At 46.9% G+C, this 20707-nt stretch overlaps 1 protein-coding gene across 3 annotated transcripts in view; it reads right to left on the bottom strand.

Moving 5' to 3' along the window:
* The window catches only part of PLCG2 (phospholipase C gamma 2), a 227918-nt gene that overhangs the window by 58885 nt on the left and 148326 nt on the right, over positions 1-20707 (bottom strand). For all 3 annotated transcript variants that reach the window (XM_049865038.1, XM_049865039.1, XM_049865037.1), the window contains exons 24-30: positions 18725-18791; positions 16572-16729; positions 11801-11903; positions 10174-10383; positions 8174-8319; positions 7148-7262; positions 5951-6118 (exon numbers count right to left, since the gene is read on the bottom strand). In XM_049865038.1, the coding sequence (XP_049720995.1) occupies positions 5951-6118; positions 7148-7262; positions 8174-8319; positions 10174-10383; positions 11801-11903; positions 16572-16729; positions 18725-18791 (967 nt within the window). The remainder of the gene's footprint in view (positions 1-5950; positions 6119-7147; positions 7263-8173; positions 8320-10173; positions 10384-11800; positions 11904-16571; positions 16730-18724; positions 18792-20707) is intronic.

Raw genomic sequence — 20707 nt, 5'->3', positions numbered from 1 at the left:
TGATACTGAAGGAAGAAGTCCAAGCTGCACTGAAGGCACTGGTGAAAAACAAGCCTCCAGGAATTGACAGAGAGTACCAATTGAGATGTTTCAACAAAGGGATGCAACATGGGAAGCACTCGCTCACCTATGCCAACAAATTTGGAAGACAGCTACCCGGCCAACTGACAGGAGAGATCTATATTTGTGCCCATTTCAAAGAAAAGTGATCCAACACAATGCAGAAACTATCGAACAATGTCATTAACATCACATGCAAGGCAAGTTTTGCTGAAGAAACTCAAAAACGGTTGAGCAGTACATCAACAGGGGACTGCCAGAAATTCAAGCCAGATTCAGAAGAGGATGTGGAGTGAGGGATTTCATTGTTGATGTCAGGTGGATTTTGGCTGAAAGCAGAGAATACCAGAAAGGTGTTTACCTGTGTTTTCTGACTATGCAAAGACATTTGACTGTGTAGATCATAACAAATTATGGATAACATTGCAAAGAATGGGAATTCCAGAACACTAAATTGTACTCATGCAGAACCTGTACATAGATCAAGAGGCAGTTGTTCAGACAGAACAAGGGGTTAACTGATTGGTTTAAAGTCAGGAAAGGTGTGTGTCAGGGTTGTATCCTTTCGCCATACCTATTCAATCTGTATGCTGAGCAAATAATCCAAGAAGCCTGACTGTATGAAGGAAGAATGGGGCATCAGGATTGGAGGAAGACTCATAAACGAACTGCAATATGCAGATGATACACAACCTTGCTTGCTGAAAGTGAAGACGACTTGAAGCACTTAAAGACTACAGCCTTCGGTATAGATTACACTATAATATTTAAAAAAAAAAAAAAAAGAAAGAAAAAAATCCTGACAACGTCATGATAAATGGAGAAAAGGCTGAAGTTGTCAAGGATTTCATTTTACGTGGATCCACAATGTCCACGGAAGCAGCAGTCCAGAAATCAAACGATGTATTCCATTGGGCAAATCTGCTGCAAAAGACCTCTCTAAAGTATTAAAAAGCAAAGATGTCCCTTTAAGGAGTAAGGTGCACCTGACCCAAGCCATGGTGTCTTCAATCATCTCATAAGTTTGCGAAAGCTGGCAATGAATAAAGAAGACCAAGCAAGAACCGATACTTTTGAATTGTGGTGTTGGCTAAGAATACTGAATATACCATGGCCTGCCAGAAGAACAAACAAAGCTGTCTTGGAAGAAGTATAGCTAGAACGCTCCTTGGAAGCAAGGGTGGCAAGACATCATCTCACATACTTTGGACATGTTATAAGGAAAGATCAGTCCCTGGAGAAGAACATCATGCTTGGTAAAGTAGAGGGTCAGCGAAAAAGGAAGACCCTCAATGAGATAGACTGACACAGTGGCTTCAACAATGGGCTCAAGCACAGCAAGATTGTAAGGATGGCCCAGGAACAGCAATGTTTCATTCTGTGGTACATAGGATCGCTATGAGTCAGAACTGACTTAATGGCACTTAACAATGACAACAACAACACATTAAATATTGTTTTCCTTCCTGAGGTCCAGGGGCCTGCAAAGCTTAAGTGTGTCCCCAATGACAATGGGCAGAGTTTATTCTGGAGTCAGGAGGCCCAGTGCCTTATGCACAAAGGGACTGTTCCTTCTATTTCATTCCCTCCATGAATATGTCCACATCAGGCTTTTCTAGGAGCAGGGAAGGACAGAAAGAAGGTTCCTGCTGAGAATATCTCACAATCTAATGGGAAGGGGGTAACGCTGTTAACTATCCTCCAGGTTGTATTTTTGATTTGCTCTTTTTTAACTTGCAAGCTATATCATAGGACTTTCTAGACAAATCAACATAATTTGGTGAAGTTAGGTAAGGAGCTTCCTGGACTCTGCCTTCTCTCCAAAGCATTGGGAGGTGCTGCAAAGTTCATCCTCCTAGACCAGGAAAGCAGTGCAGTCACTGGTCTGTGTAGGCGATTCTGAGGGAAGCTGGCTGAGGAGCCAGCGAACAGTTACCCTACAAAGAAATCTGTTGTGACCCAGGTGCAAGGGCAGGAAAGGCTGTACTAAAAACACTTCCTGCATTGTAAGAAGTGTCATTACTAAGCCTCATTTATTTGGCTAATCTAAAAAAAGGCAAATTGTGAACTTCAGAACCACAGCTATATTGCTGGATTTAGTTTATAGGGTGGCGAGCCAAGTTAACCAAATTGTTATTGTTAGATGCTGTCAAGTTGGTTCCAACTCATTGCGACCCTATGTACAACAGAACGAAACACTGCCCAGTCTTGCGCCATCCTCATGATCACTGTTATGCTTCAGACCCTTGTTGCAGCCACTGTGTCAATCTTTCTCATTGGGGGTCTTCCTCTATTCATCTTTTTCACTAGCCCTCTACTTTACCAAGCATGATATCCTTCTCCAGGGACTGGTCCCTCCTGATAACATGTCCAAAGTACATGAGACGAAGCCTTGCCATCCTTGCTTCTAAGGAGCATTCTGGCTGTACTTCTTCCAAGACAGATTTGTTTGTTCTTCTGGCAGGCCATGGTATATTCAATATTCTTAGCCAACACTACAGTTTAAAGGCGTCAATTCTTCTTTGATCTTCCTTATTCTTTGCCCAGCTTTAGCATGCATATGAGGCAACTGGAAACTCCAGTGCTTGGGTCAGGCCACCTTACTCCTTAAAGGGACATCTTTGCTTTTTAATACTTTAAAGAGGTCTTTTGAGCAGATTTGCCCAATGCAATGAGTCGTCTGATTTCTTGACTGCTGCTTCCATGAGCATTGATTGTGGATCCAAGTAAAGTGAAATCCTTGACAACTTCAATCTTTTCTCCATTTATTACAATGTTGCTTATTGGTCCAGTTGTGAGGATTTTTGATTTCTTTATGTTGAGGTATAATCCATACTAAAAGCTGTAGTCTTTGATCTTCATCAGTAAGTGCTTCAAGTCTTCTTCATTTTCAGTAAGCAAGGTTGTGTCGTCTGCATATCACAGGTTGTTAATTAGTCTTTCTCCAATCCTGATGTCCCGTTCTTCCTTCATATAGTCAGGCTTCTTGGATTATTTGCTCAGCATACAGACTGAAAAAGTATAATGAAAGGATACAACCCTGATGCACACTTTTCCTGACTTTCAACCACACAGTATCTCCTTGTTCTATTCCAATGACTGCCTCTTGGTCTATGCACAGGTTCCACATGAGCACCGTTAAGTATTCTGGACTTCCCATTCTTCTCAATGTTATCCATAATTTGTTATCATCTACACAGTCGAGTACCTTTGCATAGTCAATAAAAGACAGGTAATCATTTTTCTGGTATTCTCTGCTTTCAGCCAGGATTCATTGACATCAATGGAACCGGCCGCTCAGCCATATCTTGAACAGAACCTGTGCCATTTTTCCTTTCCCTAGCCTGTGTCTGTTTCCAAGTATGATTTTGCTGTTCACTTCTCTAAAAGTTAAATGTTAACCAATGTTTCCCCTATGATCCTGGAAAAACAAGTGATATTGATCTAAGCCTGTCAAACAGGACCATGCTCATCAAGATGGCACCAGTCGCCCCCTGGGGTGATGAGATAATGGCAGGGAAAGATAAACATGTTTGAGATGTGATCACCTAAGCCACACAGAAGGAGAATGGACATTCCACAAATTCCTAAAACCCAGGTCCCCTTTTCCCTATGAAACCCCAGCTGGAGGGCAGTTTCTCGAGACAGACAGCTTTAGGAGGAGATCATTCCCCTCTGTCTCCAGATATCAGTATATATAATAAAGCTCTTGCCACCCACCTCACCCTGTCTCAAGTACTGGCTGTTTGTGGCAGGCAGCTCTAACTCATGAATTTGTGGTAACATCATAACCAAGAGGGAATGTCAGATTTCAACCTCTGGGGCTTACAAATGAATACTTGTTCTAATTAATTAATACAGTAAATTATGAGAATAGGTATTTCTGAAGTACTTAAAAAAAAAATTAGACATTTTCCCAGATTCTTGTTTAACTTGCCTCTTTGCTTAAGAATTCACTTTCTCAATGGTAAGGTGGGCAGCCTTAGTTTCCTCAAAGTGCAGTCTGGGAACCAGATGAGCTGGCTAAACATGCAGATTCCTGGGCCCCACCCCAGACAGGTTCAATCAGAGTACCCCACAGTGGGCCCAGGAATCTCTGTTCTTTAACCTGCACCCCAGCATGCATCTTGGTGGTTGAACGGTGACCTCATAAGGAATCCGGAAGGATGTATAATCGTATACCTCATTTATCAGAAATACCAAGGAAAGGTAAGAAGGGAACTCAACATCCAAGGAGAGGCTATTACTCAAACATTATAACCCAGTGGATTTTATTACACTAAAATCCAGTGAGAAAGTAAATTAGAGAAGCTATACACAATACAAGGATAGCCTCATTCACCAAGCAGTGCCTTGGATAAGGAAACCCTGGTAGCGTAGTGGTTAAGAGCTACAGCTGCTAACCAAAAGAATGGCAGTTCAAATCCACCACATGCTCCTTGGAAACCATATGGGGCAGTTCTACTCTGTCCTATGGGGTTGCTATGAGTCAGAATCGACTCAACGGCAATGGGTTTGGTTTTTTTGTTTGTTTGTTTACCTCGGATAAATACCTGTTCAAGAAGCAGCACTGAGGTCTGGGGTTCTAAATCCCTCACCCCTAGGATGCCACAGGCTTAACCTTGATATTCTGATCCTTAAGAGCTGGCTACAACCCCACCTTAGCTTGGTGTCTTAGTTATTTAGTGCTGCTATTTTTTATAACAGAAAATACCACAAGGGGGTGGCTTTAACAAACAAATTTATTTTCTCAAAGTTTAAACCAAAACCCAAACCCATTGCCATTGAGTCAATTCCGACTCATAGCGACCCTACAGGACACAGTAGGACTGCCCCATACAATTTCCAAGGAGCATCTGGTGGATCTGAACTGCCGACCTTTTGGTTAGCACCCACAGCACTTAGTCACTACACCACCAGGGTTTCCTCTCAAAGTTTAGGAGGATAGAAATCTGAAATCAGACAGCTTCTAAACGAAGGTTTTCTCTCTCTGTTGGCTCTGGGGGAAAGTCCTTGTCTCTTCAGCATCTGTTTCCAGGTTCCTTGGGGATTTCCATGTGGCCATTATCTCCCCCATCTCTGATCTCTGCTTGCTTAATCTTTGCTTAATCTGCCCCTTTCATGTTTTGTAAGAGATTGACTCAAAACACACCCTACACTAAATCTGCCTCATTAACATAACAAAGACAACCCAAATGGGATTATAACCACAGGTACAGGGGTAAGAATTTACACCATGTCTTTTGGCAATGCACAATTCAACACAATTCAATCCATAACACTTGGTCTCAGACAAGCACAAAATGATCCTTCTCAAACTATGAAGGCATTTTGTTTCAAATGGAAGAAAATCACAAGGCAGAGAAGTCAATCCAGCCGTCCTAACTTTATAGGAGAGGAATGTGGAGATCTGAAAGCTTGAGTAACTTGCCCACGATCACTCAGGAAAGGTGAGCCCAAGACTACAACTCAGGCCAGGTACTAAAAGCCTTTCCTTACCACCAAACCCCAGTTACCAGACAGGGAAAAGGAAGAGATGATATCCAACTTAGCTCTCAGCCTTGGCTGAGGTCAGACATGTGAATGGCTTATGCTATCTCAACATGAAATCAAACAAGTGTCAAGTTCATAACTAAAAACCCAATTTTGCATGCAGATATCCCCACTTTGAAGCACGCAGTAGCTCATCTGCCTGCCTTCCTCCTGAGTGCTTAGTGATAGGTTCTAAGTCTGCCAGGCCAGGGGGATATCACAAGGAGACCAGCTCCCCAAGCAGCCCAATTGGTTTTTTAATGACTTTATAAAAACCAGGGAAAATGTTTTCTTTCATTCTTTTTAAAAGCAGCCGTACAAACCACAGAATGATGCTAAGCCAAATCAAGCCTCTTACCTGATTTGATTCCCTTAATGGGGTAAGTAGCATGAGCAAGGAAGTTGGGATCGCTGAACATATCTTCCTCGTAAACCACAAAGCGCAGAAACGCGAGGTTTGGGTCATAAATTTCAAACGTCACCTTCTCCTGTGTTGAAGCCCAGACAGGACTTAAGCCATTATCATCTGGAGAGAGAAGAGCTCGTCAGAGGCCACATCTGTCCTGCCGCTCCTGGTAAAACTCCGCCAACATCCTTCATCTTTGTACCCTTTTAAACCAGTTGCTGTGGGCTCAACTCCAACTCAGAGTGACCCCATGTGTGACAGAGTAGAACTGTGCTCCACAGGGTCCAATGGCTGATTTTTTGAAGTATACTGCCAGGCCTTTCTTCCGAGGCACCTCAGGGTGAACTCAAACTTCCAACCTTTCGGTTAGCAGTTAAGCATGTTAACTATTTGCAGCACCCAAGGACTCCCTGAACCATTTAAGCAACCCTATAAATAAACATGCATCTACACAAGGTCCAAGACAAGTGGAATAAAATCATTGCTGTTGCTGCTTTCCTCAGTAAGCAATCCTAGTAAAGCTGCTGTGGCAGGCCTGGCCCTCAGAGAGAAGAGGAAGAGATCAGATCATGGGTCCCTTTATGCCTCCTCTCCCAACTCAACTCCCCAGTTTAATTGGAGGGTATCTGAGTTGTTCTTGGGGCAGCCTTTTACCAGAGGCAGTGATACTGGGCCCTAAAAGGCACCCAGTGCACAGTCTCTTCTCAGCTTCACCTGGAGGAGCAAGCCTTTCTCTTGTCCTTCCTGCCCCCTATGAGGTAAGCCCTCCCAGCCAGGCTAATCCTTGGGGTCAGGTCAGCTACATTCATTCTCTTTCTCCCTGTGTCTCTGTTTCTTAGCCCTCAACTCAGCAGCTGAATGAGATCAGGGCTGTCACACGGAGAGGACAACCTGGCGTTCTGGTCAATGGAGCAGAGTCTTGCTAGGACTCCCAGCCTGAGCTGTGGACAGAGAAGCACTGCATCGTGTACAAGCCCAACTACTTAATAAAGCACCCTCTGTTTCCTTCCAGAGCTGAACCACAGCAGGGAAGTGGGGTGCATGAGAAAACCAGACAAGCCTGTGCCACAGACTCCTCACTGAAGAGCGCCCCACAGCTGATTGCACTTGCTTGACGTTTAACAGAAGAAAGGACCACAGGCAACTTACTCACAACTGTTGTCTTAAACTTGTTGTTGTCATACTCGGCTCCACATATTTCCACCTCTACAAAAGGACAGGCGATGCTTCGTCCGAGCTTGGGGAGATGGCGGGCGCCGAGAACCTAGGACACCAAAAGTAAGTACTGGGGCGCCCCTGGGTAGAGCTAAACAAGTTCTGCAGCGGGGGTGCTGGCATGGGGTTTAGTGTGGGTTCTAGTGGCACACTGGAAGTTCAAAGACAGCCTGAAGGTCACAGCAGCCTTCTGAGGTGGGCATCACCACCGATTCCCTTTCATAGGTGAGTGAGGGAAGGGTTGCAGTGGCTTCCCCAGAGCCCGAGTGCAATCTGCTCAAGAGGTGATTTCTCTCACCTGAGCACATAAACACACACCCCCCAAGTCCAGGTGGGCACCCACAGATGCAGTGAAGAGTCACTCGGCTTCTGCTCCCAGGAAAGGATGGAGGAGAGTATGGTAATTCCTTTGGTAACTGGTCTTTATGTAAAGATCTTTGGTTATATAGGATTCATTTTTTTCTTAATCTTAATGAGAAATGCATTTCATTTCTCTACCTTCCTTAGTTTTCAAAAGAGGATAAAATGAAAACTTTTACAAAGAAAAAACACATTCTCTGAGAGTTGGATGAATTAAAAAAAAATTTTTTTGACCCTAAAACTGGCCACTGGAGGGACAAACTATCTCCTCATGCTTATTCTCTACCTTTTTCTGGCCAGATGCTGACCTTACTGCTGAGCCGGGCAAGCTGTCCTGATCCAGTGGGAGATAGTCAGACGTCACCCCACAAACCATAAGGCAGGTAGGGGACGGAGGTGGGTTTGGTAGGAGCTGCCTCCCTTCTTTTCCTCCCAGATGCCTCTAGAGTGCCCTGTAGTACAGATCCTGACACACTTCCTGGGTGATGCTCATGGCTGAAGTAAGAGGACAGCACTACCAGCCTCAGGCCCCCTGTGTGCATGGGTTTCCCCACAGAGGGGAGGCTGGCTCCAGGGAGGGGAAGGAGAGCTGGGCGTCACCTTGACTGTCAGAGTCATCAGGATCTTCCTCTGGGGCTCGGGCGGCAGGGGGTCATACTTCTCGGTCCTCATGCTCTCGGGCTGTAGGACGTAGCCCGTTCGCCCATTGAGGGAAAATAAGGCGTGATTCATCTGCATGTACTTATCTAGGAAGGAAAATAAGCCACTGTCAGGCCGGAAAGCCTGGGCCTCCTGGGCTGGCAGTGGCTAGGTGGGCAATGAGTAATACATTTTCTCCCCCAAAATAAGATGGGCAGCTGTTAAAACAGATAACTGGCTAGAAGAAAATATGGATGTTTAAGATCTCCATAAAACCCACGTTACTGGAAGAAATATGGGATTAAAAAAATAATCTCAGACCGGGAAATACCTTTCCAAATATGACACAAAATCCAGAACCATAAAAGTTAAGACACGCAGTATGGAAAAGAAAATCATTTTAACTCAAGTGACAGAGAAATAATAGTTGATTTTCATTACTTGCTGTCACTGTGCTCTATAAAGTCACTGTGAACACTGACCTGCCAAGTCATTCGCCACTCTGCAGGTGACTGCAGAAAATGCCCAAAGTATTGGCTTTGGACTATAAGCAGATTTTAGCAAGTAGGCAAATTCACAAGTTTGGAATCCACGCATAATGAGATTTGACTGTATATATACAAGTTTTTATTTTTTTAAAACCAATTAAGAGCTCTGATGAATACCTACATCCCATTAGAAAAATGGGGTAAAAAGCATGAGCAGAGAGTTCAAAGAAAAGAACATGCAAATGCTTCCTAGATAATGAACAACAGCTCAGTGTTACTCATAATAAGAGAAACATCAACAGGAGAGGCGCCAGTTAACTACAACGAAATATCAGTTTGCACCTAAGTTGTTAAAACAGATCTCTGACTGGAAGAAAATAATGGGATTAAAAAAAATAACCTCTGGATGGGGAACACCTTTCCAAGTATGACACAACTCCCAGAACCATAAAAGCAAAGGTTATTGAAACCCACTAAAAGCTAAACATTTCTACAGGAAAAAAAAAAAAAATCTATGTATAGATATATACGTTTCATAAAAGTTAAGACACACTGTGGAAAAGAAAACCATTTTACCACAAATGACAGGTGAAAATGAAGTTATGCCAAAAGTGACCTATTCCAACATTTTACCAATTTGCATTCCCACCCAGAGTCTGCAGAGAAGGGAATTTGGGAGGGTGTCTTAGCTCAGGCGCAACTGGCCACAGGTGTTCAGTGGTCGTCTTCAGGGCAAAGTTTACCCAAACGTAAATGCAGGTGCCGTTGGTCCCCCCAGATGTACTCCTACGTGTGAAACAGTGTCCCTGTCAGGTTACAGAAGGCAATGCTGCTGTGATGGGAAATAACCTACAAGTGAACCAACAGCAGACTTATTCGATAAATTATGGCTCCATTCCATGAAATGTTATGCAGCTGCAAAAACAGCCTGCTGATGAGCAGATTCCCGAGATTCTTAAACAGCAACAAAAAGGCAAAGCATTGGGATTTATGCTCCCATTTGTGTAAAAAAAAAAGAGGTTTTGCATGTCTGTCTTTCCCAGCATATCAATCTCTCTGGAAGAGAGCCTGGGCATGAAGCTCTCAAAGAGGGGCAGGCTGAGAGGAGGGGAGAGAGTCCCAAAGACAGCCACTGAACGCCTGGATCCAGCTGTGCCTGAAGCTAAGAATTGACTCCCAGACTTTCTAATTACATGAGCAAATGCATTTCCTTTTCCTCTTAAGCCAGACTGACTCAGCTTCTGTCACTTGCCATCATGGGCTCTGCCTAATACTAGTGCCCACTGCCAGGGACACCCATTGGTCCCCTTCATCACTGCTTTCAATCAGTGAACCTCATACTACCATTCTGGTTCAACTCTGCAGTTCTTAAAACAAGGCATTCCTTCCGGGACACCCACTGGCTCCAACTGACTCTGTCTGGGGTGACCTGTGCTCATCTGGGACTAGTAACTACAATCAATCCTCTGTTACCTGCCGTCTGGAAGTTGAGCGCCACCATCTGGGAGCCACATAGCCAGAGGCGAAGAGGGTCATAGTTTGAAGAGTCAACCCTTTGTCCCTTGGGGTAAACACGGGTCAGGCCCTTCTGGTTGTACTTCAGGAGATCGATGGGCTTCTGTCTGACGATGCTGTCTGCCTTGGTCTCCACGAAGGAGCGGATTTCTCGGAAGTCGGGGTTTTCTGCACAGAGATAGAAGTCACTGTTTAGTTTGTGTCCTATCCATACATTTTCTTAAGTCTCATGCAATGGTTGTCTCTCCTTGACAAGATGTTCAAGTGCTTAAGGTGATGTTGCCCTGTTACTACAATGGATTCTTACCCTCCCAGGTAGTAGGGGGGGCTGGTTTGCCCACAGCCATTTAGTCTAGCAACAGCCAAGAAAACACAAAAGTGGGCAGCTAAGAAAGAGGGAGGGGTGGTCTCGGGCAGAGCAAGTATGAGCAGATCTCAGGAATGAAGATACAGAGAACAGATCTGGCATCTTCATCTAGGATGTTATAGACACAGGCACCCGAACCAAGCATCTTGGTGGAGTCAGAATCAGCTGCTGCTCCCCCCAGGGAGGGAAGTGACAGGAAAGGGGTGCCTGTTGGGTAAGAGAATGAAAGGGAGGAAGAGTCTTCACTTGAAGCTTTGCTCCTTCCCATCCAACCATGGCGGGACAGCCAGGTAATAAACACGCAGAGCTGGGATGAGTTTGGTTCTGCGCTCTGGCATTTTTCCCTGGCATGTGGCAGTACCCAGGGATCAGTGTCCCACACCCAGTTAACCCTGGGCTTGGCACTATTTCTCTGGCCCTCTGTCCTAGGATCACAGATCCTTAAGATCAGAGACAAGGAGCTGTTCAAAAGCCTCCAAAGAAAGGAAAAATAAAATATAAACAGTATCATCTTCAGGCCATTAGAGAACTTGCTACTTTGAAGAATTTTGGTAAATCCTTTTTTAATCCCTCTGTGGTTAGCTGAATAATGGCATGCAAAAATATCAAGATCCTAATAACCTGGGAAATATTGTTTTACATATATGGCAAAAGGGTGCAGGTGTGATTCAGTTAAGGACCCTGAGATGAGGAGGTATTCCTGGATTACCTGGGTGGGCCCTATATGTAATCACAGAGTCCTTAGGAGAGAAGGCAGAGTGAGATATGACATACAGAGAAGAGAAGGCAATGTGACCATGGAGGCAGAGATTGGAGTGATGTGGCTATATGCCAAGGCATACTGGCAGCCACCAGAAACCGGAAAAGTCAAGAACAGATTCTCCCCTAGAGCCTCTGAAGAGAGCGTGGCCCTGCCAACAACTTGATTTCAGGCCAGTGATGCTGGTTTTTCATTTCTGGCCTCAAGAATTCTGAGAGGCTAAATGTGTATTGTTTTAGGCCGCCAAGTTTGTGGTCACTTGTTACAGCAGCCACAGGAAACTCATCTACCCTTTTAGGAGATTTTCCTATTAACACATCAAAGGGCATGTTTCCCCAGCCTCCTTGCCCTGTAGCCATATTCAAGGTGAGGCCCCTGCCTAGAGCAGACACAGACAGACAGAGAGAAATCATCATTTTCATCCCAGAAAGGAGACACAGTCAAGGGGAAAATATTACCTAAGTTATCCTTGGTTTTGCTGGTTGGTTTGCAGTAGACAACCAGATCAGAGAGCTCAATGGCGATTGACTGGTTCTTCTCCCAGTACTTCATGTTGTTCTCCTGTTTGGAGTCAACAGCCTTTAGTTTCAGCCCTCAGCCAGCCATCCTCCCAGCGTCTATCTCTTCATACGTTTTCCACCAGCACCCCCCTTCTCCTCCTACCTCTTCCTCCTCTACCCTTTCTCATCCTGAAGACTCAGATCTTTAACACAGCTGAATGTCTTCCTTTCCTTAAGCCAACAACCCCTGTCCTCTCCCTCTTTCCTTCCTCTCGCTGCCAAACATCTAGACCATGCTCTTTCCACCCAGCTTCTGTGTCTAGCTTAGCCCCTAACCACCACTCTCAAATATAGATATGGGCGGGGGTGGGGGGGGCTCCTTTGTTACCACTGCTGTTTCCTTAACCCCCTGCTCTCCGCCCCCATCCTATCCCCTCACCCGAAACTGCAGTTTGTCAAAATCTAATTCTCAAAGCCCATGCCTCATGTCCTCATGAGCTTATGCCCCAAGGCTTCCTGGTTCTCACTCTTAGTCCTGTGCACCCCCTCAAACATGCACAGCGCCCCGCCCCCCCCCCAGCCCATCACGTTCTGGCTCTCCAGGGCCCAGGCTCACAGGCTATGGGCTTGGGGGCATTTCTCCTCAGAGGACCCACTGTTGACTCTTAACTCCTTCAGAGTCTCAAAGTCAGGATGGATGCCTCATTTCACTCCTCTCAGGGCTCCCCACATTCTATCACTCTGTCATTGGCCAAGGCAGAACCTCGAGAGAGTATGATAAATAGTATCAGATGTCGCATCCTAAGTGCTTTGCGGATGTTACTTAAGTTAGTCCACACCTCCCTGAGAAGTTGACTGTATCTCCACCTCTACTTTACAGAGAAACTGCGGCACACAGAGAAGTTAAGCAGCTTACCCCAGGCTACACAGTGGGGCAGGGACAAGGCCAGACGCTTAAGCACCCAGCCCGGCCCAAAGCCCCTCTCTTACCCTACGTAAGTTACCATTCCGCCTCACCCCGACACACCGTCAGCCACCAGCAGCTGGAGGTGACTCCTCTCAAATGGCTCCACACCAGCCCATGAGTCCACACCTAGGTCCGTCTGCACTATGGCAAGAACCTCCGACTCTTCTCCCAGCTGTCAAAGTCTCCCGTCCTCTGTCCCCCAGAATCTGCCCTCCTCTACAGAGCTTCATGGATCACTCCAGCCAGTATGGGGAAGGGATACAGCCTTCTTCCCACCTTTCCGTGTTCACAAGGCCTTCAGCCAGCCCTCATCCATGTCTTACAGTAGAGCCATTAGACACTACCCCAGGTCTGCTTTCCCCACTGAGATACATCCTCTGAGAGCAGGTGGACAGTGATCAGGTAGCAGAAGGTGATTTGGTCAAAGCAGCAGCATAACCAGGGTCTAAGAAAGGGGGAACTGGAGTTGGAGACATGAGTTCAAAACCTGGCCCTACTATTATTGGAGCTGTCAATTGGGCAAGTCATATCATCTCTCTGTACCTCAGTTTCCTAAACTATAAAATGATGCTACTGTGAGTACCCACCTCCTACAGCTCTGTGAGAATTAAACGAGGAGACCTTAGCACATCTTCTGGCATGTAGCAAACACCCACCAAGTGGTAGCTACTCAGATTGCCCTGCAAGACGGCTCCTTCTGCAAAGGATGGGGAAACTCACTCCGTGGAACAAACTAGGGCACCCAGTTCATTCCATAAGATTGTCTCCGCTCCCAAGCACTGACAGACCCCCAAAACCAGCTGCTGTCAAGTCAACTCTGACTCACGGGCACCCCACATGTGTCAGAGTAGAAATGTGCTCCGTAGGGTTTTCAATGGCTGATTTTTCAGAAGTAGATTGCCAGGCCTTTCTTTGGAGGTACTTTCAATTAGCAACCAAGCATGTTAACCATTTGTGCCACCCAGAGCATCCAACCTAATCCCCAGGGCCAGACAAACGGACCTTGGCAATGACTGGTAAACGAGTCTCTTACATGAGCCCCAGCAGTGACCACATCACTGAGACAGCTCAGAACTAGAAGCCCCTGAAATTGACCCCAGCTCATTGATGCACACCCAACTTTTACCAGCTCATTCCACACTTCCTGTGCATCCTTGGATACAAAGCAAACCATAGCGGTAAGGCTAGAAAGGACTGTTACAGGTAGAATACGGATGGAGCAAAAAGCAAAGAAGATGTCAGCCAAGTAGTCAACAGCAAAATGCCCATTTCCCTGAAGCCATTATTTCTTCACAAACTTCAGGGGTTTTCTCCTGGTCTGAGTATCAGCTTGGCTTTGTACTCTTGGTACAGTTTTCAACATGAGGTTGTTTTGGGAGGGGAACCCTGACAACACATCTCACCCCCTAATGACAACGGAATTGATTCAAATGAAGGCGTGGTGAGGCCCACTGCATCTCTGTCTAGTTAGGAACTCTGGCTTCACAAAGCACAGGGCAGTGACATGTCAGTGGGGCCTCACTTGTTTTTCTAGCTCAGCAGGAGACAGTGTCAGCTAAAGATGAAATAAATGTCAATTGCCTCTTTAAAAGTATGTAAGAATTACTCTCCAGACCTACTCATCAGGCCATCTCAGAACACACACCACGGGTTAGGCTTTGGGAGCTCAGAAGTCGGCAGATCTCAGCAGCTGGTCTTTCGATTGCCACAGATTGAAGGAGGCCAGAGACAGGGAAGAAATCCAGCATCCTGAGCAGGTCCTCAGAGACAGGCACACTGGGGAGAAGCTCTGGTCAATGAGCTGAGTGCTAAACCCATTCTGGTTCCCCAAAGGCATGAAGGGGCCTTGTTCCTTGCCCCCACCCACGCCAGAGTGGGAACTCAGCCAGTTGAGCTAACTCCTGTTTTTTAACCTTCAAATGCAATAAGGCTGAAAAAAATTCTCATGAAATCTTAGCAAATGTAAAAACCAATTAAGGGGGGATGTAGATCAAAGGCAGAGAACAAGCTTGAATAGTTAAGCTTAATTTCAGAAAGCGTTATGTAGCGGGAAGAAGAAAACCTTCAAGTGAAGCCTCAGTTTTCTCCACGAAGGGAAGTGGAGACAGCAGGATGCACTAAGCAGAGGGTGTCGTCACGACGCCCATACTCTCCGGGCCCCACATTAGGTGCATTCTCAGAGGAGGCCAGGGTGCCTGCAAATAAAGTACCAAGGGAATAGTCTCTGAGGACCTCCTGCTGCTGTCTTTCTCCATTCTCAGCTGGAGGGGCCCAGAAGACCCCAATGACAGGATACACTCAGGAGGGACATATGCTGACAAATGGTGCCACACAGATCATGATGACAACCACGGAACCAACAACACACTCAGACAGAGATAAAGATGACTTTTCAAATTAATTCTGGGGCAAAGGCGCCCCCTTGTGCCTGAGAGCTATACTGCATCGCAGGCACTAGACAGATGCCCCCATCAGGAAAAGTGAGAAGCAGCAGCTCTCCTGGCTCATGGCTACTCCCAAGGATCTGGTGATGATGTGACAAACCTTAGGAAGAATCAGAACCAGATATAAGGCCCCAGGCTGGATTCTGGAACAGGGAAAAAATTATAGGCCCCATTACAGAGAGTCTTCCAAAGAAGAGGACTTCACTCCAGAGGAGTTAAAGCATGGGTCAAGAGGCTACTGGTGACCACTCAATCAATGCCTTGGAAGAAAGGAACTCATCCACTACACTCAGAATCTGAGGAGTCCCAATGGGTCCTGGGAGTTTTAAAATCAACACTCTGGGTCAAGATCTGCCGTAGAAGCAAGTGGGAACACGGGAAACCCTAAAATTTCTTTCTAGTTCTGTGGCCAGAAGAAAGAGCAGACGACTCCTTACACCGTCATCCAAGGTAAGGCAACCCTTCCCCGATGTCATCCTGGCATGACGACAACGTAAAGACTAACTACTGCCGTATAACAAGCCCTTGCTACACGTCAGGCGCCGAGACTAGCATTTCTCATGCACCATCTCAGTTCTTCTCCACATCATCTTTTGGGCTAGGTATTTGCCTCCACATTTTGCATACAAGGAAACTGAGGCCCAGAGAGGTTCGGTTACTTGCCCTGTGCCCAGCCCTGCCCAGATTTAAACTCCAACCTGCTCAATTCCAAACCTCCCATTCTTACTCAGAACCTCACAGCTTCTCAAAACACTTCTAGCCTGATACTAACACTCCAGTAAGGACAACACTCACAAGTCTGTTCCCATCTAGAGTGGAAGTTCCTCTACAAGAATACAAACCTCTGAAGCGAGCAAACTGGGTCTGACATGTTTCTGTATTCTCAGGGCCAGCTCCAAGGGGACAGAGCTCAGAGAATTCCTGCTGTGGGAAGGATCTAGGCCACCTTGTACATTTAGAAACAAGAAAGCACTCCAAATGAGCCTGGCAATGCCTTCTTGTTAAGATACTTAGGGCGAGACAGGCACCGAACATCAAGTGTCACGGGATGTACACAGACTTTGAAGGGTTCGAACAAGACCCAGTTTCCCGAGGGGACCTCAGCATCCCTATCCACCACCTCATGATGACGCTCCTGTTGTCTGAACCCACCTATTTTTCCTTCCTCCTCTCTGAATTCCATGTGGCCCTCGGGACTGCTTTTCCGCCCGGGGCCTCAGCAGAGTCTCAGGGCTGAGAATAGCAGGCCCACCTGAGCAGCGGGTGAGCACCTGAGCAGTGGGTGAGCACCTGAGCAGCAGGTGAGCACGGCACCTACCTTGGTGTCGATCTTCCAGGTGATCTCTCGGATGCTCTGGAACCACTCAAAGAGCTCCTCCACCCTGTCTGTGGCGAACTCCACCGGGGGGTCACCCTGCTTCTTGGGCTCCAGGATGAAGACGAAAGACTTCTGGTTTTTCCCTTGTGGGGCTTTCACTTTGGGAAGAGAATGACAGAAGCCCCCATCAGCCTGTTAGCAGGCCACCAGGACCACATTTGACCCTGCCCAAGCCCTGTCACAAGGCAAACCAAACCGGCACCGCTGTGATCGTGGTCGGCACGGACGAGACATCGGCTCTGTACCAGACACTGTGTGGATGCTCTACCCCTGTTACTGCTGACGGTATGCAGTGGGCTGAATAGTGTACCCCAAAAAGACATCAAAGTCCTAATCCCTGCTACCTGTAGACAGGACCTTATTTGGAAATAGGGTTTTTGCAGATGCAATTAAGTTAAGGATCTCAGGGTGAGAATCATCCTGGACTGAGTGTCGACCCTAAATCCAATGACCAGTGTGCTTAACGAGGGAGATCTGAGACACAGAGAAGGCAGCCATGTGAGGACGGAGGCCAAGATTGGAGTGATGCAGCTGCAAGCCAGGGAATACCCAGGAGGGCTGGCAACCACCAGCTGGGAGAGAGGCACGCAACAGATTCTCCCATGTAACCCCCAAAAGGAAACAACCCTGCTGACACCTGAATTTCAGACTTCTGGCCTCCAGATCTATGAGAGAATACCTTTCTGTTTTTTTGAAGCAACCTAGTTTGTGGTCATTTGTTACAGCAGCCCCAGGACAGTCCTGCAAGGAGCAGAAGTCTTTTATACATAAGAAAACAAGGCTGTGAGAGGGAAGAGATCTGCCAAGTAATAGTGTCAGCTAGCATTTCTGAGCCCTTACACTCCAGGCAATATTCTAAGCAGATTACATGTACCGTGTTTTATTTAATCCTTTTAACTAGCAGTGGTGGTGGGGTGCTCTGATTATAGAATACTGAGGCTCACTGAGAGACAGGAACACATGGAAGGCCACAGCTGGTAGGGGCAAAGGTCAAGCTCAAATCAAACCTGACCCCAAACCCCTGCTGGTAACCACTGAGCCTCGTGCCTTGCTCTGCAAACACAGCAAAGGAGAGGACACAAAGAGCATTGTAAGTGCCTACAGTCAGCCTGAGTCCCCACACCCAGCTCACCCGTTACCTTCCCGTGGGGCTCAGGCATGTCCTGTGGTTACTTCGGGGCCCAGTTTTCTCATCTGTTAATTGGAGCTAAGACTCCCTCTCCTATCTACCTCACTGGATAGTTGTAAGGGGAACAAATGCAGAAAGCAAAGCACTGGAACACAGCAGGAAGGTATGGAGACTGCTGTTACCCAAGGCTCAGGAAACAGGTGCACAGGCCTGGGGGGAAGGAGGCCAAGGCTAATGGATCAACAGACTACATGTAGGGAACACAGAGGCCTACCATGAAAATGCAGGCTGCTCAGAGAAGAAGGCCCCTTTGGCTTTTAGCCCAGAACGTCTCTCCTTATGGCCTTCGATCCCTTCATACAGTAACTGCACTGTGTCCACTTCAAAGGTAGGCTCAAGGCCCAAGGACCCTCATGCAAAGCATAGCCCAATCCCATCGCACAAGTCTGTGTACTGGGTCCCTGCCTTTGGTGCCCCCGCAACAGCTGTAGGCTGGGCAGCCAGGTGTCCTGACCTCCAGCTGAGCAGCCAGGAAGCTGAGGTTCAGAGGGGAGGTGACGGGGCCTATTGAAGGGACTGAGGCAGTGAGGGGCTCAGAACTCAGGACCCCAACTCCAGGCTCCAGCTCAGCCTGGCCAGCTCCTCAGCACATACTAGAAACGCCTGGGAAACAGACAGCTCACAGAAACACTAACGACGACGGTACTAATAATAGTGGCCACCATTCACCCAGCACTCGTAATGTACCAGACTCTGTTTCAGCACTTTACTGATACCCATAGCAGACATAAGATTGCGATCACTGACCAACTTGGCCCGAATACTCAGCCTCAGCTAGGGACCCAGCAGGCATCATCAAAGGCTAGATGACCCAAAGACATCCGTGTCCCTGCTCGGGGTGGGTCTGAGGGCCTGTTCTAGGGGATTTTGGTGGAAGCCAGGCTCAGACTGCATGTGCACATACCGACGTTATAGGTATTGAGGTCCAATATTCCTCTGCAAAGAGACCCTAAGGGATTGTCTTCAATGATCTGTGAAGAAACAAGACATAACTCACGTTAGTCTTAACAGGAATAATAAAAAGACAGGCAGTTTCCAAAGCACGCTGTTTGGTAGAGACACTGCCCGTGGAACTGTATAAAATGCATTTTCATTACGGTATCAGCCCGGGGGAGAGGGAGGAATAATAAAGCATGGAGCTGATGAGACCAGGCAGCGAGCAGGCACCACGGGTTCAACTCTTCACTCTCCAACACATTAAAAACACGCCCAACAAATTCTACAACAGGTTCCAAAACATGTTCTCAGCTCTGGCTTCCCAAAACCCTCCTGACCCAGGTGTCCACCAACATAAATAAAATGTGATATATCTGTACAATGGTGTCCTACTCAGACAGAAAACGGAGTGAAGTCCTGACAGATGCTGCATACGACATGGATGAACCTTGAAAACATCACGCTAAGTGAAATAGGCCAGACACAAAGGACAGCACAATCCCACTTAATGGAAATCTCTAGAATAGGCAAACGATGGAGACCAAAGTTATTAGTGGTTACCAGGAGCCAGGAGGAGGGAAAAGGGGGTGTTACTGCTCAAGGAGTTCTGACTTTCTCTTTGGGGTGATGAAGAACTTTTGGAAATGGGTAGTGGTGATGGCTGTACGACCTGGTGAACACAACGTGACTGAATTGTACACGTGAAGAATGTTGAAATGGCAAATGTTTTGTTACGTATGTATCTACCACAATTTCAAAAAATGGTTAAAATGGTCCTCAGACCCTCTGTAAGCCCAAGACTGGAACCATTCCCAAAGCCAACTCTTCAAATGGGAATTGGACTGGACTATATAGAAAATGATACTGGTGGAGAGTGAGCTTCTTGGCTCAAGTAGACACATGAGACTATGTGGGCAGCTCCTGTCTGGAGGGGAGATGAGAAGGCAGGGGGGACAGGAGCTGGCTGAATGGACACGGGAAATACAGGGTGGAGAGGAGGAGCGTGCTGTCTCATTAGGGGTAGCTAGGAGTACATAGCAAGGTGGGTATAAATTTTTGTATGAGAGGCTGACTTGATTTGTACACTTTACTTAAAGCACAATAAATAAAAGAAAATGGCTTTTTTCAACATATATTTTACCACAATTAAAAAAAAAAAAAGCACCACCTCCTGGGCCCATTATCTGGCATGATTATGAAATGGGACAATTTTGTCAACAAAAGGCCAGTTCAACAGCCTCCTATGGCTCCCCACGTCCAAGGAAGAAACATCAGTGTTCTGAGATCTGCTTTTTCTGGCTCTACTAGCTGCGGTCAGCCTTCCCAGCTCTGCCTCCACTGCACACACTGCCCTCAAGCCATTCCAGGCAGCAGAGCTGAGGACTGTGCACTTGGCCACTCCTTGGACTACCCTTCCCTATCTGGCTAGTGCTGAGTGTGGGGCGAGGGCAGTGAAGTATGGACACGGGAAGGGAGTCACACCTCTGCCTCTGCTAAGTACCCTAACTCACCATGTTTCCATCACCAAGCCTCTGCTGGGGCTTACCTCCCACTGGGAATTCTCTCTGCCAGTCTCCTGCTGTTGGACTTTACCTTGACTTCCAGGTGCTGAAGTGCTGCTTCCTCCAGGAAGCCTTCCCAGTTGTCTTTCATCCCTCAGAATACCACTCAGGCTCTCATGAGGCCTTAACATCCTCACTACAGAGAAGCCACTCTGGGTGCTGGCGCCATCACGTGAAAGCAGCTCTTCTTCCAGCCTTCTGGTGGAGAGGAGGCTGGTTCCCAGAAACCAGGTCCTCAAAGTCACTAGCGGGGCCTCCTTTCACCTTCTGGTTAGGCATACTTGCTTACTTAGGCACACCAAGCACGTTCCTCACGTCTGGCTGTCCAAACTAAATGCGCTTTATTCACATGCTGTTTTAACCAAAGGACCAAATTCCCTGTTTGGCCA

This window comes from Elephas maximus, chromosome 21 (genome assembly GCF_024166365.1).
Source record: "Elephas maximus indicus isolate mEleMax1 chromosome 21, mEleMax1 primary haplotype, whole genome shotgun sequence".
NCBI lineage: Eukaryota > Metazoa > Chordata > Mammalia > Proboscidea > Elephantidae > Elephas > Elephas maximus.
Note: the sequence above shows the minus strand (reverse complement) of the source record. Positions and strands in the feature narration are given on the sequence as shown.